General features: G+C 32.3%; 1 protein-coding gene across 1 annotated transcript; it reads left to right on the plus strand.

The window, feature by feature from the left end:
* On the plus strand, window positions 1-23,581 carry Nxt1 (NTF2-related export protein 1). Its single transcript, XM_085823968.1, has 4 exons — window positions 1-147; window positions 342-428; window positions 15,236-15,380; window positions 23,313-23,581. The coding sequence occupies exons 1-4, from the start codon at window positions 142-144 to the stop codon at window positions 23,489-23,491; spliced, it is 417 nt and encodes a 138-aa protein (XP_085680094.1). The 5' UTR covers window positions 1-141; the 3' UTR covers window positions 23,492-23,581.
* The last annotated feature ends 1,737 nt before the right edge of the window (window positions 23,582-25,318 follow it).

Consider the following 25,318-nt stretch of genomic DNA (forward strand, 5'->3'; position numbering starts at 1 on the left):
TTCCTTCATCAGGCAGAAAGACATGAGGCTATTGATGACAACATTCATTTCAGGTTTGCTTTCTTCTCACGTTTGTTTTATTTCCGTTAGCTGTAATATTTAGTGACAGCTAACAACGTTTTGAGTTGTGTTTGTTTCAGAATGGCAGTAAGTAGCCTTTTTTTTTTTTTTTCTGATAAGAGATTTCTTTAACTTATTATAAGTTATGATTAATATTATTTAATTTTTTTATTAATAATTGTTTATAAAATTAATCCTTTTCAATTGCATTTTGACTGTGTCTTTTATGAGCAATAGTTGGATTTTCTTCGGTTTCATTGCCATAATTTTATGTCATACAGGATAAAAGGACAAAAGTAGACCTGTGTTGTCAGGCAGCTGAAGACTTTTCAAAGTTATTTTATGACACGTTGGATAAAAAACGGCATGTAAGGAATTTATTGTTTTATCAAATTCTCTGTAAATTTTTTTGAGTGAAATGCTGCTTCTCAAATAAGATGTGAAGTTAAAAATGTTTTAGTATATTATAAAGGTACAGATAAATTCAAGCTTTATTATATTTAATAAATCTGTTGCATTAAAATATTTATTAAAAAGATATTTCTGTCGATGCCATTGATATATATGTTCAGTTGGATATTAAATTTTTGAAATTATTTGAGGCCATATATCTGGCTGCCTAAGTATGCCCACTCTCTGTTTGTTTGTTATTATCAAATATTGTGTAAAATGTATTGAAATTGATGAGCAACACATTTGTAACATACTGAATGTTTGTAAATAATTGTCGATGTGGATGGAAATATAGAAGGTTAAAAGAAAAGTAAGCGCAGCAATAATTTTTATTAACGTCTAATATTACAAATGGAGCAAAAAAAGAATAAATATTTATCTGTATAAATAAATTTATTTATTAAGCACACAAAAAAAGAACATGGTGAAAATAAACATGGTAAAGTAACTATAGTAACAACTGCTAAAAATGTTTTCCCCTCAAAAAAAGTGTTGCCACACAGGTTGCAAAATATTTGCAATCACAAATTTAAAAGTTATATACAACACTCACCTTTGATTAAATTTCCCTCAGTCCTACACTGAACCTTTGGTTATACAAGACTTTCTTTTGCACAGTCTTAGTTAATATGTTTGCTGCATTTGAACTGGAATGCACATAGGTAAAGTTCAACAACTTCTCTTCAACTACCTCTCTTAAGAAAAAATACCAGAGTTCAATATATTTGTTACACTCTGAAGTAACACAGTTTTTAACTAAACAAATGGTGTCTAGATTATCAACAGATGTATTTTCGTGTTAAGTTATATATCAACAATTATGTTAAAAAAATAGTTTAATCTTTGGATTATGGTAACTTCATGAAAATTTGGCAACCAACCCTGCTACAGCAACCTGTTAGTTTTTATTTGGATGCCATTTTGTTTTCACGAAGTAAAGGCATTTTCTTTTCTTTTCCCCCTCAACATTTTTTCAGCTATCTGCTAGCCGAATTGCGCTTATGCTAGAACTTTTATGGAACAAAAGTGCTTAATCATGACGAAGATTAGGTGCGAAATTGGGAGAAAGTGCAGAATCGCAAACTGCTTGCCGCGTTTTTAAGAATTGCACAAAGACGGTAACCATGTACACGTCGACCTATTTTCACTTAAAAAAACATCCCAGAATTGCACTAAAATGGCATTGTGCACACTCTTGACTTTATCCATGTACACTGCTAAAGTCCTAGCTAGTAACCTTTGCCTTACCAAAATGTTGCCAAACTACCTGTTACCATATTCCAAAGATTAGCCAAAAATATTCTTCCACAATTTCTCGCAAAAACTTTGGAATCAGTTGGGATATCATAGGCCATATATCAACGAATACAGACTAAGGATCTTAACATGCATAGGGTGTGTCAACACATCGTTCCTTGCATGTTAAATTTAGACCAAAAGAGAATTCGAATGGAAATGGTGGGGGACTTAATCTCGGCTGTTGACAAAGAGCCTTCTCCACTTGGTAGAATTGTTACTGGAGACGAGAAATGGTGTTTTTTGTACGACCCACAAACCAAGAGAGCATAGGCAACGTGGAAGAAGCAGAAATTCTGCCAAGATTGCTCTAAAGAAAGTTCATGTTAGAGGTATCTTTCGATATCCAGGGCATTGTGCATCTGGAATTTATCCCTGAAGGACGCACTGTGAACAAAGAACTCAGCATCGAAATCCTGCATCGTTTGCATGAGTCGATCCAGAAGAAGAGACCAAAAAATGTGGGCTGTGGAATCCGAGTCGGGCAGATTTTGGGGTAAAAGGAGTTGGAGTCGCTAAAAACAGGTCGTCTCCAACTCCAGTTTTTGTTGGACAGTTTGAATTTGAAATGAAATTAAAATTAAATTGGAAAAAATTAATGACAAGCCGAGTTTTTATTTTTATTTATGGACTTTATAAATTAATTAATGTGATGTAGCCGTTCCTCAATAGACACTAATGCCGGCTAGCTTTAAAAGGATTTATTAACAGAGCACACAGGAATGGTTACAAACAAAAGAAATATACATAAAAATGAAACATATACCAAATGGAACATCAAACAGTTGAATAACAGAGACATAGTAAACTTAACATCATGGCGGCTGGAGGTCGACTGACGTTTTTTCATATCGCCACGAGATGGTGTTTAAATAAAATAGTTCGGTTACAGTTCATCAGTTCATGTCGTGAATAAAATAGTTCAATTACACTTAAATAGGTCTGTTACATCAATAGTTATTTTTTATTTTACTGATATATTAATAAATAAATATAAGGGAGAAGGAGGGATGTGACAAGAACTCCCAAAATTGATGCCATTCTTAGAAAGCTAACAGGAAAAGAAGCAATTATTGATCAAGCAACGCAATAAGGAAGTACATATTTAACGATAAAGAGGTTTTTAGGATTAAGGACTTTTTTAGAAGATGTAGATAACCCTAATATTTCACTAGACCGTGGAATGATCTAGCAGAATTAGAAACTTTTCTTTCTACACCATATATAGCCACAAAAAAGCTGCAATCTGAAGAATTGACAGGAGGCGAGAATGAAAAATGAGATGTTTGTTCTTTCTGAAATGGAGGGTTTATTACAGAAGGAATCATTTATTCAATGAAGAAAAGAGAAACTAGTTTGCTAGACATGAGATCTTGCTGGGTTCAATATATGTTATGTAGATTCAAAACACCGAATTTTCTTGAATTACGATCAAATTAAAAAGGGAAAGAAAGCCGTCTATGAGCTTTCATTAAGAATGAAATTATTCTCAGAACAATTTGAGAATTTGAATCAGGACAGTCAAACTGCATATATTGCAATTGAGTCTCTAATCATCCTCATCCAGTGATGAATTAGATTTTGAGAAATATTTTTGTATAATATTGAAAAGGTCAAGGCAAAGCAAATCAAAATAAAGAAATAAGAACCTTTCGATATAAAAATGAAAATATACAAACAAGATTTCTACATGGTCTTTGAAGAAATAGAGAAATATAATTGAGCTTGCAAGACAACTCTTTTAGAACTTATAAAAAATCTCTCCTGTTAAAGTTAAAGGAAGAAGCCCTAACAGTAACAGCTCTTCCTTCTGCTCAAGTTAGTGTGGAAAGACTCTTCTCAGCTCTGAAGTTTATCAAATCGAATCTATAGGCCCCCCCCCCAACAAAGAACATTGTGCCGAAGCTATACTGTTTCTTAGAAGTAACTAATACCAGTTTTTTCATTTCATAATAAATGTTAATTAATATAAATAATTTACTATGCCATCAATTTTTTTTTCTGTAGCATCTGTTACTTCTTTTATATTAATAAAATAAGCTGTAACCCATGTGTATATGTTTACATATATCTATCTCTCTCTATATATATGAGGGAGTTGGTTCAGAGTTGGAATCTTTAAAATTCCAGGAGTCGGAGTCGGTCATTTTTCCTACTGACTCCACAGCCCTGCTGAGCAGTCATAGATGCTGTTGCATGACAATGCTCCTGCTCACTGATCCCTATTCGCTAGTGACTTTCTTGCAAAAACGAAAACAACTGTCTTGTCTCATCCTCCTTACTCACCTGATCTCACACCCTGCAATTTTTTCCTATTTCTTGAACTGGCAAGACACTTGGAGGGTCGTCTTTTTCAATTTTCAGTTGAAGTTGAATGTGCATCACAGGCTGAATTCAAGGACATGGCCAAAAATGGATTCCAGACATGCTTCAATGAACTTTATAAGTGCTGGCTAAAGTGTTGTTGCACAAGGGTCTTATTTCAAAGGAGGATGTTTCTGTAATTTAATTCATATATTTTATGTTATTGACTCAGTCTGGGAGCTTTTGAATCCTACCTCATATATGTTATAACATTTCTTGTCATGGAAGGTTTCTCTTTAAATATGACATCTTCCGAACAGATGACTGGGCTGGTTTCCTTAATGTAAATGCGGTACCCTTCGTCTACATCATACCCAAGCAGATAGCCTTTAGTTGCCTTTTTGTCCATCTTTCCCCTCATCTGAACTGGAACATAAGCATAGCTGGCTGATCCAATGATTCGCATATGTTTTATTCTGGATTTCTTTCCCATCCATAATTCATGAGGACTTGAATTAGAAACTGAAGATTTGCTCATCCTATTCAGTGTGTAAACTGAAGTGATGACGAACTCTGCCTATAGGAAAGCTGGAAAATCCACTTCTTGATTCAAATCTGGTCATTTGAGAGCTGTTTTTTCTCTTGTTCAGCACTGCCGTTTTGCCCTGGTGTATATGGAGCTATGCCCTAAGTTTTTACCATGAGCATGAAATTTTCAGGCACATCATTTACTTCTGATTTGCGCTTTCGGAAAAAACAGTATAAAAATTTGGCGTAGGATCTTTGAAGATTGTGAAGTATCGATATTTCGTAAAATATCAATTGATTCATCTGTCATTCATATTTCTTAAATGATTCATCCATCGAGAATAATTCTCAAGCTTTTGTAACTGCTTATCTGATAAAATTTTATGATAAAGTTGAAGAGTTGATTCATTATTTTTGGTCATATTTATGACAGTGTTAGTTTCAAGAACTAAGGTTTTCATCATGTCTTTGAAGAGGCATTTCTTGTACCATACAGAGTTATTTTGCCATGTATTTTTAAATAATGATCCTTAAATGATGATTCAAACACACTGTTTCAATTTCTATCTTGAGTTAGCAACACAAAATAGATTCTTACTTATTTCTGGAGCATACCAGATATTTTCAAGATTTTGATTTGATTTATTCCATTTACACTGGTAATTATCGTAATAGTGCCTTTTCCAGTTGCTGGTTATGACTTTCCATTTGTTACAGTGATGCCAAAGAGAAGGTCAATTTTTTCTATAAAGTAATGACTGCTATTAATGATATGTTTTGAGGCTCCATTGTCAATAAACCAGTCATCATAATTTGTTTCAGCAGAAAATATTGCCTCATCTACACCTAGGAATGTCATATTTGCAGCAACATAATTCTTACTTCTGTTGTTTGGCCCTGTATGTAGACTAGGTTTTGGTGGTTTTCCATCAGCCATCCATTTCTTGCAGGTTCTGACTAAGTGTCCTCTCTGGTGGCCATAATTACACTTGCATTTGTTTTTCTTACTAGGGGCTGACTTCTGGTTAAATTTCGAATTTGCTATCAAGGCTTCCTGATCTAAAGTTTCTACAAAATTTGGATCCTTCCTTAATTTTCTTTCATGGCTGTTTATGTTGCAGTGTATACAGATGGATCTTAGTCCCAGGATCATGTCGGCTCTGCCTTTGTGTATTAGAATACTATCAAGGGAAGAAAACTTCATCTCGCTTGAACAATCTTTTCTGGGGAAATTGTTACTTTGCTATTAGCTCTATCTTGAGGTAAACAACATAGAAAAAATTTCATTATTTATACAGACTCGCTTAGTGTGCAAAAGGCTCTCGAATCATATGTCCTTCTAACCTGACTAAGAATCAGTCACACAAGGCTAACACACAGATACCTATTGATGGGCGAAACTGAACCAATATATGCTGAACGCTGCACTATTTTAACCATTAAACACATTTTAATTGATTGTCCAATATTTAAATGCTTTTGAAATTTTTATTTTAATACTTGTGAGATCTCGGCAAAAGATTTAGTTTGTAAAGAACCACATTCTGACATTTTCAACTTTTTAAAAGCTATAAAGTTTTACTGCACTATTTGGATGCCCTGAATCCAATTTGGGTTTCAGAAGATCTAACCCGGATCTAGTTATATTCATATCATCAAAATTTATCCTTTAACTATAGAATTTTCTATTTGTATTTCAAGGTTTTCATATCCTAGTTTTTCGTAAAAGAATTTTATGTGTTTGATTTTATTGCTTGCTATTTTATACCTTTATTTAATGTTGCCTTACACTTACATCTTGAGTATGCACTGAATGGATCATGTGTTCTTGTCCTTATTATTTTAAGTTTTGAAAATGCACAACATAACCCCATGGGTTTTGTGCCAAAAAATTCCAGCCAACCTCTTTCATGGGTGCACAGTTGTGTGGTTTAGTCATCTAGAGTTTTCTCTTCATGTTTAAGAAGTAACCAACAAAATTTGTAAGTACAATAATTCGGAGGAAAAGTATCCAGTATTTTACAAATTAACAGCATTTCTTGGAGTCTGTTTTCTTTCTTATTTTCAAGTCCTCTGTTCATTTTGTTCTATAACTTTTTCCATTTTGATAAATGAGCTACCGTATCATCATTTGACTAACTGAATTTTAAGAACTATAAACATATATTGTAAAGTTGGTTATTGGACTATTGTAAAGTTGGTTATTTGAATATTTTGTGAAGTTCGATCCAAATGTCTCTAGCACTTGTGAAATCTCATTACCTTTTGTAAAGTATCTTCAGTCATGTAGTTCATAAGAACCATCATAACACATGGCATTTTTAAAAACCTTCCTGTCATCCGTGTATCTCTTATGAATCTCTTCGATGGCAGCTTAATCAGGCTCCACTGGCTTTTTCAATTTTCCTTCGGCTTAGAATAAAGCATCTTGATAACTTAATATAAACTTAATTTGATATTTCTAAACAGGCCAATCACTTTTTCCACGTAATGGCTTAACTGATATCTTTGTAGTTTCAATTTTTGCAAACTAATTTGCCAATGCAGACAAAAAAAAAAAAAAAAAACTATTAACATACCATATATTATGGCGCATAACGTACACTTTCAATACAAAAAAATAAGAGAGAAATTTATGAGTGCATAGTACATGCTATGTATAAAAATGATAGATTTAAAAATGAGGAATGATCATAAAAACATTAAATTTTTATATGTACCTTTATTATATATTTTTATATGTATAAATACTGTTTATTTAAAAGAAGTAACATAACTTATGAACTTATCATTGAATTCTGTTTCATCTTCACTATTATTGTTACTCTGATTCATAAATAAATCATCATCAGCATCCGTTTCATCTTTCACCAACACCAAACATTCTTGCTACAGCACGATTTTCTTTAGCAACATGAATGGCTTTGTATTTGAAACCAGTACTGTGTTTGCTTCTTTTTGTAAGTCATATTTACTACTAATAGGAACACTTGATCAACTGTATTTCAGCTAAAGCAAATACAGTTTACTAAAGCCTTTGATTTTTCACTTCAAAATCATGGTTTCAAATGACTACAGAAAGAGAAAACATGTAATTCCATGAATTCATTCAGATTGGAAGTGCATTCTTACCCCAAATTATATTTTCGTTTTTCTTAAAACTCTACAATAGCAATTTTTTGGACACTTTTATTGAATATAATCCATCTTCTTTGCAGGAATATTTACTCAAGCATTTGATCAGTTTTTTTTTCATATAAAAATTCTGCTATATGAAAAGATAAGAATGGAATTTTCTCAAAATATTTCCCAGTTCTTATTCTAACATTTAGTGGTTGTTGTTCATATTATATTTCCATCTTATATCTTTTATCATATATAGTTTTATTGGATTAGAACACTGAAGATTTTTTGCAAGATACCACAAGTCTGAAAATAATGGATTGCATCTAAATTCTCACGGAAGATTTGGTAAATGCGAAATGTAAGGTGCAGTAAAAATTAACAGACGTACAAACATTTGCTCTGAGACGTTTCTGTAGGAAAAGGATTAAAATAAAGATACATACTTGCTCTAATTAATCTTAAGTTCATGCGAAACAAAAAAGAAGGCATTCCGACCTTCCTTTAGGGAGTGAAGAACCACTTCTAAGTATGCTAAACATTTTCAGGAACCAGATTAAAGAATGGTATTTTTGGTACCACCTAATACACAAGTATCATTTTATGAATAGTTTGATGTTGAAATTGGGAAATATATTTTATAAAGAAATGTAAATCAGCCTATCTCAATGATTGAGCTCAATGAAAATATTTCAGTAACAACTATATTGAGTCCTTTGATGATCACCTCATAAAATAACCAGTGTTTTTGAGAATGATTTCTGATAATCCAATCTCATTGAGTCGTGTGTTAATGAAGCATGTGCTATTGACTTAGTGAATTGGTGAAAAACATTTGTTTGACTTGTTTACATTTCATTGGTAGTGTTCCGTTCATAAGTAATAATAAAAGCAATAATTTTATGAGGAATAAAATATCTTATAAAGAAGGAACAAAAGTTTGTATAGTGGATATTTCCATTACACATCCTGTAGATACTGTCAGCGATATGATGTCTATATATAATTTGTGTAAATCCATGTGTATTAAAAAAGTGTTGGGAACATTCAGTTGATGGTCTAGTCATCATTTTAAGCTTAAGGTATGAAATTCGTTATATCCATTGTTTAAGCCATAGCTAGTCAGGAGTGGCAAATTTGCATGTTGGGAATGTTCAGCAGACGCAGCGAAACCATCCACCAAATGTCAATTGTAGTTTTATTTATTGTGATTGGTTGATTTTTGGGTACTGGTCTTCTGTAGCAGCCTTGATAAGAAAGTCGATTTTGCGTGTTTCTGCATAGGTAAGAAACAAACGGTTACCATTCTGCACATGTATGTTTGTTCTACTGTTGCTTTAACCCTTTCACGACGGCGCACCTTTGTTTAAGACTCTTGTGCGGGACAGAAGGGAATCGAAGGCAGTCACCGTACAGGACGGAGGTTTTGCATCTCTAAGCCTAATTTTATAAAAAAAATCAGAAAAAAAAAGTTTCGCTTCTAGCATCATAATTTTTGGTATCATTTTAGATTATTACTTGAGCTCTTATATATGTTAAAATTAGCACTTAATAACGTTTTTTTCTTTATTTTACATGAAAATATACTTAAAAAATTGCTTATTTTGCAAAATAATTTTCGGAAGCGCTATTCAAATTATTCCAAAGTTTTAATTGATAAAATCTATCAATAAAGTTTAAAATTAATAAAACAACACAATAAAGACTATTTACAGTAAGAAGTAACAAAATTTAAAATGAAGACTGAATGTGGTAAATCTCAAAGCACAGAAAAGTATCACTTTCTAACTCTTTAGAAAATGAATCGTCACTCTCATTTGCGTTAGCAAACGGTTCACTAACCATACGAGGGTATTCTTTCTCTCATAAATAGCGCCTTCCCACCATAATAGACTGGAGGTGAGGCTTTCCTAAATAAAAAGAAAAGAAACGGAAATATATCTGAAGGCAATGCAAAACTTAAAAAAACTTCACACAGTAACCCTAAAAGACTGCACATAGTAGAGGGAAAAAATAGAATAAAAAATGGAATTGGATATAAATCAGACACGCGAATGTTTTCATTAGCACAGCGATTTAAAGAGCCCACCTCTGTTTATGCTCCCCCCCTCGCAACTGCTGATAAGTAAAATACCAAAGTCAAGCAGAATATATCAAACTCAAGGTCAGGAACCTAAAACTGTGTTCATGGACATAAGATGCCATCTAGTGGCCTTCAAAAACACGTTCCAGCTTAAAATGCGTATACGCATCACCCGTCCTCTGAATGCAATCTCTAGTGATGCGTAGGTGGGACACCCGGCCGTAAGAGACGTTCTTAGGGAATGCGTATATGGGACACCCATGCTGAAAACGTTAAATATACAATGGTTTTCTGTATGTGCTCGTGGTTCACATTTCTTTGGCTAGTGAAAGTTTTTGCTTTTAAAATATAGGTTTTTCATATCAAATATTTATTGTGCATTTATCAACTGAAAAAGATGTTATAGCTTCCCCCCCCCAAATTTTTGTCAAATGAGAGAATTTATTAAAATGGGCATAATACATAATTATGTGTTGAAAAAGAGTTTGGTAATGCAATGGTCAGGTGTATATTTGGGTGTAATAATATGTTTGAGGCATTATTAGCAGCTGAACGGAACATTAGTTTGAGCATTATTAGTTGAACTGTGTCCACAGGGTTCGTACACATTTCTGCACATGGAAATTAAGTAATTTTAAGACCATTAATGAAAAAAAAAGTAAGAATCTATGAGCAAATGAGAATTGAATAAATTGAATTTAAAATATCAATGCCTGAACTTCACTTTTGTAATACCATTTTAAAAGAAATAGATCCGTAAGTAGGATGCATTATTATTAAACATAATTTAATTAACATAATTATTAATAAGTTTAGAATAAAATAAACTTTATGAAATTTATCAAGTAGCATTAAACACTTGTAATAGTTGGACATATTTGAAAGAAGATAAGTGACGTTTTATTCATAATCAGCATGATTCGTAACAAAACACTGGCTGTTGTGACTGCTGCTGCTTGCCTAGAGAAAGACCTGCTGATCAGAACAAACCTGTAAGGCCTGATGTAGGCACGGTTGAGAAGTTTTGAAAGTTAGTTGGGTTCTGTCTGACACAGTTTGCATCGTAAATATATATGGTAATGACTGGTTACAGAGCTGGTGTGGCAGAATTTTTAGAATTTCGTGACACACTGAGCAACAAAATCTAGAAATGGCAAAACTTAGAATTTAGAGCAGGCGTTGGAAGCAGAATTTAGAAGGGCACTAGGCAGTAGAATTTAGGATCCACAGCAATAGTAAAAGGGGGGAAATGCCCAGTGTATAATGCATTGAGATATATAGGATGAATTTTTTAAATTTTTAGTGTTCAATTTCTTTATTAATAGAAAAATTCCTTTTCTGTAATGCCTGCCCATGTGACAAGATTAAAAGCATTTTTGATATTTTCCATGCTTGTGTCTAGAGAAACGTAGAGAAAAATAAAGGGAAGATAAACATGTTAAGAAAACGATTCTAGTAGCAGAGATGAAACATTCAAATATTAAGTTTTCATTGTTCTTCCAGACATTCCCCAAAAAGTAAAAAATTCATTGCAAACTTTGTGCAAAATACATCCATTACGTGTTAATACCATGGAGACATTTTTCATTTTCTCATATTTTTCTGGAATCTTTTTAGGATAGTGGGTCTATAAATGTTGCCTTTAAATCCTTCTAAACTTTCCAAGCTGCAATGTCTAAAATCCTAGAGAAAAATTACCTCTACCAATTCTGTAACAGCAAAAAGCCAGAAATATTTGGGGGGTAGGGAAATCTGAGGGAAAATTTGTAAAATTAATTTTAGAGAGAAAACTAAAGCATATTCTGGAAATTCTGAATATTTGGAGACAATTACATGAGAAAAACTCTTCACCATGAAAAAATTAAAAATACATTTTAATTAATTACATAGCTATTTTGCTTTTGCTAAGACCTGTTTCATAAATTATGCTTTATAGCATTATACCTTCTTTATTTTTCAGATTTAAAATACTGTACAATAAGTGGCCAGAATGGACTTTTATAATATGACAGCAAAAATTAAAAATGTTTCATTTTAATGTTATTTTTAAATTTAATTTCAATATGTTGCTATGATTTAAATAAAATTTTTCAATGTTGCAATGTTTAAAAAAATCCTCAAAAAATTCCCATATCTTGGAATTAAAAATTTTCTCTAGAAACTGATCTTAATATTGCCAAAATGTTGATAGTCGCCAAATATGGAACTATTTCATAACAGAATTTGCATTCCAGAAAGCGAAAAGTTGTTTAACAGTTCTTCATTAGGAAAAAAAAAAAAAAAAAAAAAAAAAAAAAAAAAAAAAAAGAATAATTTCAAAATGCTTATGTTTCACTTCTTTCACTATGTAGAAATAGGAACAAATTATAACCCATGAACTCATTCAAAAGATAACCATATTTCTCAGTGAACTGCTAAAAATATTCCTCCAAAATGCTAATTCACACTCAAAATGGCAATTGTAAAAACAGACAGAAATTTCAGATGATTAAAATTAAGGATTTTACTGATTTTAGCTGAAAGTAAGGACTTTTAAGGACCAAAAATCGATTAAAAAAATCCTAAGGAATTTTAAGAACCGTACGTGGTCCACCAGAAAGAGTTTGTAAAAAATTAATTTTCCAGTATTTTTATGTGTTGTTGTTTTTTAATAAACTGAAAAAATATAGTAAATAAAATAAATATAATTTTACAATTTATTTACTTGTACTATAATATATTACAAAATTATTAAATACTTTAAGAGTGCAAAATTTATTTTATTGAATAAATTACCGTTTATTGTAGTCAGTTTCATTTTCAAGCAAGCTTATAACATACGGCAGAAAAATCGCACTTTTTTAAGCCCAAGCTACACATTACATACATATTTGTTATTGCATATTTTAGTATCCTTTAGTCAGGTATTTAACCTGAAAACCCTTAAAAACCTACTCACTACAGGGTTTTTTTCTTAAGCCGTGGTGGAAATTTTGAGGTATTATTCTGTAAATTCAAAGCAGTTGTCTTCTATAGCAATTTTTTTGCAGATTACTGTATTCCTAAAGACATTTTACATCAGTTTCTTCCATTGTAAGCAAATCTCATATTTTAAAAGCGCATTTAAGACAAAAAAAAAAAAAAATTGTCCGTAATAGTTGAAACATGTAATACAACAGAAAGAATGTATGGGAAAGTGATGACACTGCTTATCAAATCTACAGAACTGCATGTACATAGTTTTGAGAGTTTGGAGCTTTCTAGAAATTTAGCAAATTTTACTAAGGTGGTTGTGAAAATTCGTAAGTACTAAAAAATAATTTAATTTATTATCTTTAATCATTACGAAAATAATAAGAGACTGTTTTTAAAAATGGATATACATCATAAACAAAAAGCACATTAGAATTTTGCCAAAAGTGCTAAACATTTGTTTTGGCCTCAGAAGTTTGTCCTTTTAAAATGCAAAATTTATAAATTCTCAAGAATAAACTTTGAAATGTTTTGTTACCTTGTAAAATCAACAAATTTGGTTAAGGAAAAAAAAAAGTGGCAAATACTTAATTTGGTCCTCAATAAAATTTAATTGGTCCTCAAAGCCTGCAAGACCACAGTTTGAGAAACTCATTTCTAGATCAATACACATTTAGAATATGGCTGTATCTGGATTCGTCAACAAACAGTGCATGGTCCTATTCCTCATAATTCCATTGAACACAGTGACAACACCAATTTAAACATGCCTTTGTGGAAGCTGAAGTGCAAGGCACACTAACCACTGGGATTCTTGCGTAAAATCCAACCTCCTGAACTTCACTTGCAGAAGTAGAATGGTAGATTTGAGCTAATATGACAGCCTGCAAGTTTAAAACCAATTCTGTCGTAGACATTTCATGGTTTCTTCGAGCAGATTATGATAGAAAACGATTTTCAGATACAATTATTGTTCTTGAGTGACCTTGACCACGCTATGTGCTATCTGATTCATTGCTTAAAGTGTGTTTCATTGTTCTTGATAAGACATTCTACGAGATATTCGGATCTGTGGCAACATTAATTTGTATTTTCTGTTTGTGTGTGCTTTTAAGTACTGCCTCTGAGCCTAGCAATTAAATTATCATTTTCGCCCAAATATGTTTAATTTTATAATTTCTGCATGCCATCTTACCAGATTTAAACTGATGATCTATAATCCGGAATCGCCGAAGTCCCGACGAGTCTGGATTAAAGACTTTTGGCTGTATACAGTCAAAAGTCGTTAATCCGGACTCGTCGGGACTTCGGCGATTCCGGATTATCGATTTTTCCGGATTATAGATCATCAGTTTAAATCTCTTAAGATGGCATGCAGAAATTCTAAAATTAAAAATGTGAAACCGTAATTTATGAAATAAAGAACAATTATGATCTAAAGGGTATCAAAATTTGCAAAAAGAAAAAGCTTAATATTTATTTGTTTACTTTATTAAACATTTCTTTCAATGTAAGTTGTTTAAGTTTTGCTTCGTTTCATGTGATAATACTTTCTATTTAATTCTATTAAACAGACATAATTTCTTGTTCAGTTACAAAGTTCCGCCGTTCAAGTCCTATAATTGCTGTGTCAAGAACACCGACTAATTTGTCAATCGAAATTTTTTTGTTTTCAATAACCTCTGTCACTTTTCTTCGCTATCGGAAGCGAATTATAATGACGAGGAACTTGTTTTAAATCATATCAAAGACGGAGCATATCGAGATGAAATACTACGTTTGGTAAGGAATTATAAGCCAAATAAAATAAAAACATCTGCGCTGAAGATAAGGATAGTGCTGACAAATCAAATTCCAGTTCATTAGGCGCCCGCCGCCGAGCAACGTGAAATTGATAAACAGATTTCGGATTTCAAAACATACTTTCGCTTTAGATCCTTTACATACTAACAAATATATATCGGAAATTCTATTTGATATAATCGAAAGTTTAAGCTTACTTTTATAAAATTGCTCTTACAGTCTGCAAAAAATAATAAGCCGGATGCATTTCGAAAATTAAGGAACAACGCAATCATCAACATTAACTGAAATAGATAATTAGATAATTTTAGCTTATACGTCCATTATACATAAAATGCGCACGCGAAAACGTATTCTGCACTTGCGCACACTCATATGCGCAGTCGTAAAAGGTCTTACGCGCACGCGTGAACGCCTCTGCGCATGTGTCAACGTGGCGCATGCGCAGAAAGTTTTTAGTTTTGATGTCCGGATTATAGATCATTCCGAATTATGGGTGTCCGAATTAAAGACTTTTGACTGTATAAAAGTAGTTTCACACAATGTCTTTAGTAAAAACTGCATAATAAATACATATAAAATAATGTATAACAGAATAATTTATACATTTATTTGCTCTCTGTTTTTATCTAGTTGGTTTCCAATTTGTATTTGGATACAGCTACTCTTGTTTGGAATGGGAATCCATATGTTGGAAAAGAAAACATAAATAAGTTTTATGAATCTCTGCCAATTAGTAACAGTGACATCAGAGCTGTAGATGCTCAACCTATAGCTGGTAAGATACTGATATATCTAATCTGATACATATCTTTAATGGACTAATTAATATTTTGTTCGAATTGAATATTTTACCCACAAATCATAAATATGTACAAGGATGAAGAGTGACTCCCCTCTCACACACAGAAATAAGGGTGGAAATGCAGAAAAAAAATTGTCCGGAAGAATTAGGTTTCTTTTCACAGGGATTGTACATATTTCTGCACATGGAAATTAAGTACTATTAAGGACTTTTCAGGACCATTAATGAAAAAAATCTGATGTGTACACCACATGACTTCCTTTTACGGAATATTAAATTATACACATTTTTTCTTGCATTTCATTTAAACTTATTGGATTGAATTAAATCTACTTCGCCGACAGCGCATAAACCACAATAGAATAAATGCATTCTTTAAAATTCACTCTAGTATTTGTTTATCATAGCGACACTCTGGTGCTAGATTCACTTAACAGTATTAATATTTATATAACAGTTAACTTATATAATAATTATATAATGGAAACTAAGTTAACTGTTATATAATCCAATAATTATATAACAGTTAACTTATATATTTCGTTCATATTATAACTCATAATGCACAAAATTTATATCATTTAAAGAATAGAATTATCTAATCGTTGCCACATGTTCTATTCAAATACTATAATAAAGCTAGAATGATGTATAAAAGAAATTAAGCAAACAAAAAAAAAAAAAAAAGTTTTTCACAGATGTTTGAGTATTTCTCATTTAATTAATTCAGTTCTCACTTCGCGAAGAGGCAAAAATACATAAAAACTCAAAATATCTGTATTAAAAATTACGAAGTAAATCTGAAACACTTATTTCCTCGAAAAAATTCCAGAAAGAATTAAGCATCATTTAATTGGCAATAATAAATGAATGCGTTATCTTTGTTGTTGTGAAGCTAAGTTTCTCTAGATTGGCAACAAATCTACTAATCTGCTGTTTCAAATGTAAACATCAATGGCCGTCATAAAAAAAAGGCTTAGCGGCACTTAGACAACTTTAAAATTGTTGGTAATTCTAAAAATATTGCATACAGATTTACTAAAGGCATAAAAACCTTAATTGAAAGATAAAAACAACATAATACAATCATTTTTAAAGCAAAAAATGTACAATTTACAAACATGTAAGAGTAAAGAAACTGAGATCACTGAACCGGGTAACAGAGTGGATATATATTTAAATATATTTATATACGTTTGGCGCGGCCAATTGAAACCAAAATACGAGGTGCACATCTACATGTTATAATAGTCTTATATACAAAAATTCAACGTTCTGAGGTTACTCGGTTTTGAGTTATGCGAGATACGTATGTTCGTGCACACGTACGTACATACGTTCGTACAGACGCCACGAAAAATTCTCTTCAGAATTAATTTTAAAGCAGTTTTATAATTTTTTTGAAGGAAAAGAGTATTTTATTCTGTCCTTATGTACAGATATCACGCAAAAACATCGTTAAACTGCATTCGATAGAGGTCAAAATGGATATTTTCGTTGAAATATGCTGCCTGAAACTTTTCGCGATTACAATACTTCCTTTTTACTTCGTACAAGGAAGTAAAAATTAAGGACCTATCAGCCTATTGGAACTGAATAAATTTTATTAAATATATTATCTATGCCTAAACTCCACCTTTGCAGTACCATCCTAAGGATAAAATGGATCCGTAACTAAGAGACATTATTATTAAACATAATTATACACCAAATTTTTGAATAAAATTAACTTTATAAAATTTTATTACATAGCATTAAATATTTAACACTTAAAATAGTTGAACATACATTGAAGAGTCAAAACATCATGACCACCTAATCAATAATGCTTTGCGTTATACAGGCAAAAATACGTAAAAACTCAAAATATCTTCATTAAAAATTGAAAGATACAGAAAAACTTTAACACCAAATACAGTTAAAAAAATTAAAAACTACTTTTAGAGTTTCCACACAAAACCAAGAAATTTGGCCAGCAAGCAAGAAAGCAGATATTTTAGTGCACAAAACAAAGTTTCCTTTTGGTCCCACTTGGCAAAAAGACACTGAAGGTGCAGAAACAATTCACTATTCTGCTAAATTTCAAATGTAAACAAATATGGCTGCTATGGTAAGAAAAATTAGGCTTAGCCGCACTTAAACAACTGTTAAATCTTTGATAATTCTAGAACTATTGCATGCAGATTAAATAAAGCCATAAAAACCTTAACTGGAAGATAAGAACAACATTATTCAAACATTTTTAAAGCAAAAAATGTGCAATTTACAAACATATAAGAATTAAAAAAATTGAGTTCACTGACAACAGAGTGTGTATATACTTTTGGTGCGGCCGATTGCAATCAAAAAGGAAAGTGCACAATTATATATTATAGCAGTCGTATATAAAAAATTTCAATGTTCTGAGGCTACTCATTTTTGAGTTATGCGAGATGCATACATATGTACATACAGACACCATGAAAAAAATTCTCTTTTGAATCCATTTTAAATCAGTTTTATAATTCATTTGGGGAATTTTGTCCTTGTACAGATGTCATAAATTGCATTCAATAGTGGTCAAAATGGATGTGTTTGTTGAAATATGATACCTGGAATTTTCGTGATTACAGTAATTCCTTTACTTCATACAAGAAAGTGAAAAAGGATGTTACAATGAAATGCTATTTTTAAAGAAATAATATAGCAAACAAAATAAATGGTATTCCACACTAAGCCAGCATTATTGGTATGTATGGTTAGTAAGTTCCACAAATCATCGCCAGATAACATTATGTTCATTCAACAACCATAAGCGAGAGGTGATACTGGCCGCTCTTGAAAATATTTAAAATTGAATAAAATATTTGTTGTTCAGTTGTTGAATATCATTTTACTCGCAGTTTAAAAGGCAACAAATTTCAGAAATGTGATGTGGATGTCTGCTGACAGTACTTGAACACCACTGAAAATCTCTTGTGAAAACAAAAAAAGTTAATGTTTTGTTTTCATTAAATTTTTTTTAAAGCTATTAAATGTGTCAATGAAAGCTTTTAAATGTATCAAAGAAAGCTATTAAAAATATCAATGAAAGCTATCAAAAGTATCAATAAAAGCTATTAATGTATCTAAAAGTATATTAAAGTATCTAGAATTTCCTTCCTTGGCAGAGGATGCAAAAGCGATCTAATTGAACTTGCGACAGAAATTGGGAAACAGTCCCACCAGATGCCATTGTGGTTATGTTTAAAAACATCTTCATTAATAATAAAAATTATGATGAACTATTTATGAAACAAGTTTTTGAAAGAATTATTGAGGAAAGACTATAGAAAGAAGAAAATGAAAAATTAGAAAAACAAAGGCTTTTAGTTTCAAGACCGTGAAAAAAAAAATACAACTAAAAATTGGAGATTGGGAGAAACAAAGGAGTATTCAAAAACCAAATCTTTTAAATGAAATTAAAATACTGTCCCCAGTGTTGATAAAAAGTAATATAACTACAGCGGAATATAAGAAATGTATGAAAAAATTTGATATAAAGGGTAGTGACATATCTTCATTCTTAATCATATTTGAACATCAGACCAAGCGAGTGGAGCATAAATGAAGAAAATTGTTTTTCATTAATTAAGACTTTTACTTCTAGAGATCACATAATTAACCACCAGAGAATTTCAAAAACAGGCTAATGAATAAACATTTGTTAAGAATTTATTATTAAAATGTTTTAAACTAAGCCCAAAAAATTTTTGCCTGAAATTTGTTAATTAACTATTTTAATGAATGGTTAGCATAATTAAAAATAAATGATTTTGATTCTGTAAAAGAATTAATTTTAACAGATCAGTTGAAAACACAGGTTTCGAATTCTTTTCATGAATATTTTACTGATTCATGGCCTAAATATGTAAGCGCAAATGAATTGGTTAGAAAATTTGATGAATACAAAATGTTCAATCAATGACTGCAGATTGGATGGCAGCATTCAAAGACGTTTTTGTATTTTTTTTTTTTTTTTTTTGGACTTGGAAAAGGCTTTATTGCCCTTTCCAAAATTGACCACATCGGTAGCTTACTATAAGCAAAATCTATGTGTTTCTAATTTCGGATGCCACGATTTTAATAAAAATGTAAGTCACATGTTCATTTGGCCAGAAACTGTGTACCGGACAAAACAGAAATAAATATTAACTGTTTTAAGTTTATTGAAATTGCTTCAAAGTATAGAAATACAAAGCTGAATCAATTGAAATGAAATTTCTGGTAAATGGACATGGTTACTTCCCTAATGATTCACATTTTGCTATTGTAGAATCTCAAGCAAAGAATGTTCAGAACATTTTTTCGCCAGATGATTGGTTTAATAATATATTAAAAACCTATAAAAGAAAGCACTGTTTCAAATGGTTCAAATGACACATCAGGACTTTTTCTTTACAAGTATTTTAGAAAATTCTATCAATAACAGAAAGGTAACAGTTACAGGGATATTAGTAAATTGGCTCAAAATGCGCTGGATAAAATTAGAAAATTGGAAACCCCCATCTCGTATAATTCAAGTGTGACTTTAATGAAGATACCAATTTAATGCCATTAATATAAGAAAAAGTGTAGCAGGTAGACCACTATGTCTGAAAAATGTAGACCGGCCTTTATTGCATCCATCAGGTAGAACTGTAACAAGAGTAAAGAGGAAGGATATGATGGACTTGTTGAAATTAATTCTTCCTATTAAACATGAGTATTATAAAATTTTAAGGACAAATTGACATGAAAAGAGCTCAAATACAGCTAATGAAGAAGACATCATTTATATTGATGATTAATCAATTTAAACAAATTAATAATACTCTTAATATTATGTAACAGTAACAGAAGTTATTATTCATTTTGGCTAAAATCTTTAATAAAACATATGCGTATTTATATATTGAAGTTTTCCGTAATAAAGAAGTAATTCAAAGGCTGAATTTTAATTAATAATTTTCTTTCACTTGACGAATCGATTAACTCCCTTAATCACGAAAAAATTGTAGTAGTAATGATTATTACTGCAAGGATATTTTATCTTATACTTTCTATATGTCTATAGATAAAAGATGTGTCTGCAGTAATACAGTCTACATTGTATTTTTGAATTTGTAATTTAAATATAATTTAAAAAAACAATACATACAATTTTATCATTTTCCTCAACTTCTTGTTTTATGGACTTGATTGATTTGGTTAATGAAGCATTCATATAATATTCTCAAACAAGTGCTAATATGTAGACTAGGAAGGAATGCAATCAGCCTTTGATTTATCTGTTAAATATTCAATTTTAGTTTACGGATATAAAAAAACTACTTGATTTAAGTTTTTGGTATTTATCCACATTTTCTACACTGTTTATATAAGGTAGGGTTCAAAAGTTCCGACTGATTCTGCTATGAGGTAGGATTCAAACGTTCCCAAACTGAGTCTATAACATAAAAAATATTATGAATTAAATTGCAGAAACACACCCTCCTTTGACATAAGATCCTTGTGCAACAACACACTTTTGCCAGTGCCTAAAAGTTCATCAAAGCATGTCTGAAATTCATTTTTGGCCATGTCCTTTAATTCAGCTTGCAATGCATATTTAACTTCATCTGAAGATTGAAATTGACAACCCTGCAAGCATCTTGCCAGTTCAAGAAAAAGGAAGAAATCGCAGGGTGCAAGATCAGGCGAGTAAGGAGGATGAGGCAAAACAGTTGTTTTCGTTTTCACAAGAAAGTTGTTGCAAGTAGGGATCGGTGAACAGGCACGTTATCATGCAACAGCACCCATGACTGCTGAGCCCAAATTTTTTATCTCTTCTTCTGGATCGACTCACGCAAACAATGCAGAATTTCGACGTAGAGTTCTTTGTTCACAGTGCGTCCTTCAGGGATAAATTCCAGATGCACAATTAGGTGGATATCGAAAAATACTTCTAGTGGGATCTTTCCTTTAGCGATCTTGGTGGAATTTCTGCTTCCGTGGAAATTGTGGCAATTTCCACATTGCCGATGCTCTCTTGGTTTGCGGGTCGTACAAAAACACCATTTCTCGTCTCCAGTAACAATTGTGCCAAGTAGGGAAGGATCTTTGTTAACAGCCAAGATTAAGTCTCTCGCCATTTCCATTTGAATTCCCTTTTGGTTTGCATTTAACATGCAGGGAATGATGTATTGACACTATGTTATGACTATGCATGCTAAGATCCCTAGTCAGTATCTACTGACATGTGGCCTCTGATATCCCAACTGATTCTGGTATTTGGCATGTTGTTTGCTGCCTGTTTGCACATACTGTCGCAGACACCTTTTTGATGGTTCATCGGTTTTCGCGAAATCACAGGACTGCCGCAGCGTTTGTCGTCTTTGGCACTTCCCTGCCTTCTCTGAAACAACAATGCCATTCAAAAGCTTGCATTCTTGATAATGTTTCACTTCTGTACGGATGCTTCAACATTTTGAAAGTCTCCATAACACTCTTTTCTAAGCGAACAGAAAATTTTATATTTGATTTTCTGCTCAACTGATGCCATTTCTTTCTATCGTCAGTTACTAAATGCACCTTTATTTACAGAATTACAGAAAATGCTCTCACTGCGAGCTTTTGACCATGTGATTTGGGACAAACCACTTTTAGAAAAGGGAGAGAGTGTAGTAACACAAAAACGTTCTCGTAGTTGCACTACTGCAAAAAGTTTTTACGTTATAGACTCAGTACAGGTACTTTTAAGTCTTACAATGTGTAAAACATGTTGAAAAGAGATCTAAATACATACAGTACAAAGTCTTTAATCCGGACCTCAAAGCTACAAACATTTTGCGCATGTGTAATGCGTGCAATGCATGCGTAAACGCGTGCGTTTAATGTATAACAGATGGCATAAGCTAGGCTAAAATTATCTATTTCAGTCAGTGTTGCAGATTGTGTTGTTCCTTAATCTCCTAATTGGATCCGGCTTATTATTTTTTGCAGACTGTTAGAGCAATTTTATAAAAAGTAAGCTTGAACTTTCGATTATGTCAAAAAGAGTTTCCGATTCTGGAGCTGCCAAAGGATCTACAAAGCAAAAGCATGTTTCGATGTACCGCTTCCGATAGTGACAGAGAGGTTATTGAAAACGAAAAAATTTCGATTGACAAAATAGTCGGTATTCTCGACAAGCAATTCCAGGACTTGAACAGTGGAACTGAGCAAGAAATTATGTCTGTTTATAGAATTAAAGAGAAAGTGTTAGCACAAAAAACGAAGCAACTTAAACAACTTACATTAAAAGAAATGTTTAATAAAGTAAACAAATAAATATTAAGCTTTTTTTTTTTGTAAATTTTGATACCATTTAGATCACAATTGCTCTTTATTTCATAAATTACGGTTTCATATTTTTAATTTTATAATTTCTGCATGTTACCTTACCAGATTTAAATTGATGATCTATAATCCGGAAAATCCCTAATCTGGAATCACGGAAGTCCCGATGAGTCCAGATTAAAGACTTTGTACTGTATGTATATATGTATTTTTCAAGTTTTGGAAAGAAAAGGTGGAGATTTTATTTCTGAGTTGAATTCCACTGAAGCAAGGTATCAATAATTTTAATCTTATGGTTAAAGTGTTAAGATTTTATTGTGAAAAGGTACATGAAACTAACAAAAACATATGATATGTATGTTTTTAAATAAGAATCAATGTATATATATTTTAATTGAGTATCAGGATTTTTGATGCTTTTAAGAAATGATTTAGCAATGGTGAAAAGGGTGCATGGGGAGAAAAATGTTGACAACCACTGACATATACTCTTGTATTTTTGCAGCTCTTTTTAAATTACTTATTTTTGCATATATTGCTGCCATTTATTGGGATTCTGTATTATTTATAGATTTTTTTTTATTGCAGATGAAATTGTTCAAAACCAAACTACAATGCTGGTGTCAGTATCAGGCATAGTAAAATTTACTGGAAGATCATCTACTTTGTATTCCGAATCATTCCTTCTTACAGCACAACAAGGAGCTTCTGGAAATGTATGGAAAATTGTATCAGACTGTTTTAGGTTCCACGAAACACTAAATTAGATGTCTATAATTACGTTACAGTATTTTATGTTATTCATACTTCATGAAATATATTATTTTAATTTAATAAAAAATAATTTTATAATCTGACATCTGCATGTTTTATCAAGTGTAATTTTTGTAACTTAGAACTGATGCATTTTATTTTGTAAGGTCGTATATAAGCTTAAATCAACAACAAAGTGAGAAAATTACTATGCTTTTTACTGGAAGAAAAATTAAACATGAAAAGTAAAAAAAGAATAGTAATAGATGTTCATTTATAAACATAAATATAATGTAGCTTTCAATGAATTATAGTTATTCAAGATTTTTGTTTCTGAGTTGAATTACACTGAAGCAAGGTATCAGTAATTTTAAAGTGTTAAGATTTTATTCCGAAAAGGTACATGAAATTAATAAAAACATCTGATATTTATCTTTTTAAATGCAAATCGGAATTTTTGATGCTTTTAAGAAATTGGTCCAGTTTAATGTTAAATATATGAATCCAGTGTTAAAATTTAAACTGTAATGCTTTAAAAAAAATTAATTACCGAATTAAAAAAAGCTTTTTACGAGGGTTGGAACTTTAATAGTGGCAACTATTTATTTACAAGGAATACAAAAGTGATTCATGTCACCATGTGTTACAGTCCTTCAATATAGTCGCCAGCATTGTGTACAACCCATTTCCAACGATGTGGAAGTCGCAGAATACCTGTAGCAGCGCCTGTTTTGTTGATAGTTTGAATGGACCGGTCTACTGCCGCAAGAATCTCAAGAACAGTTTGGAAGCGAGTGCCACAAAGTGGTTCCTTCATCTTATGAATTAAGTCATAGTCACAAGGGCTAGATCTGGGGAGTATGGTGGATGGTAAAGCACTTCCCAGCCCCATCGCTTGAACAAATCAGTCACAGCTTGCGCTGCATGCGGTAGAGCATTGTCATGCAAATTGAGAAGAGCGATCTGCAGAAAGTGTCGCCGTTTTTTTCTCAAAGCTGGTCGGAGATTGTTCTCCAAAAATGAGCAGTAATACTGCACAGTGACGGTCTGCTGTGGGGGAACAGTATGCGTTAGGATGACACCATCACAGTCGTACACGAGAATCACCATAACTTTCACATTGCTGGGGTTCTGACGAAATTTCGAACTTCGTGGTGACCTATGATGACGCCATTCGTTTGATTGGCGTTTCAGTTCTGGCTGGTACGATCGGCCCAAGTCTCATTCAGCGTAATGATACGGCGTAAAAAAGCATCTCCTTCGCGCTCCAGGTGGGTTTGGGCAGCATCGTATCGTAGCCATTTCTGCATTTCCGTCAATTGATGTGGAACTCATCGTGAAGCAATTTTTCTCATGGACGGACGTTCCTTGAGAATGTGCAGCACAGTCGTATGCGCTAATCCTGTTTGTCCGGCCAGCTGACAAATCGTTTGGCGGCAATCACTGTCCATTAGTGCGGCAACAGCTTGCACGTCTGCATCGCTGATACTCGGACGACCTGGCCGCAGCATGTCTGCCACGTTTTGGCGTCCTTCATTGAATGCTTTCACCCATCTTGCTATGGTTCTATAAGGCAATGCAAATTCCCCGCAAGCCTCTTGAAGCCCTTGATGACACCGTCGTGTTGTACGACCTCTGGCACATTCAATTTTTATCCAACATCGTTGTTCTTGTTTTGAAAACATTCTGACAACACTTACTTTAGACCGCGAGCTAATACAAGGATTCGTTCTTCGCGTCACTCCGCATGCGCGTGACGTAGGCAGGACGAGTCTTTTTACTGAGAGGTAAGGTAGGTATGTAATTCACGTGTGGTATACTCAATATTCTTTGGTTTTGTT

Source organism: Stegodyphus dumicola, chromosome 9, assembly GCF_044657685.1.
Source record: "Stegodyphus dumicola isolate Sdum_Otavi_A_Nest chromosome 9, ASM4465768v1".
NCBI lineage: Eukaryota > Metazoa > Arthropoda > Arachnida > Araneae > Eresidae > Stegodyphus > Stegodyphus dumicola.

Excerpts from the sequence above, each read along its gene's own strand:
- Nxt1 (XM_085823968.1), top strand. Across the intron at positions 429-15,235 it reads CGTTGGATAAAAAACGGCAT|TTGGTTTCCAATTTGTATTT; the intron begins GTAAGGAATTTA and ends GTTTTTATCTAG. Across the intron at positions 15,381-23,312 it reads AGATGCTCAACCTATAGCTG|ATGAAATTGTTCAAAACCAA; the intron begins GTAAGATACTGA and ends TTTTTATTGCAG.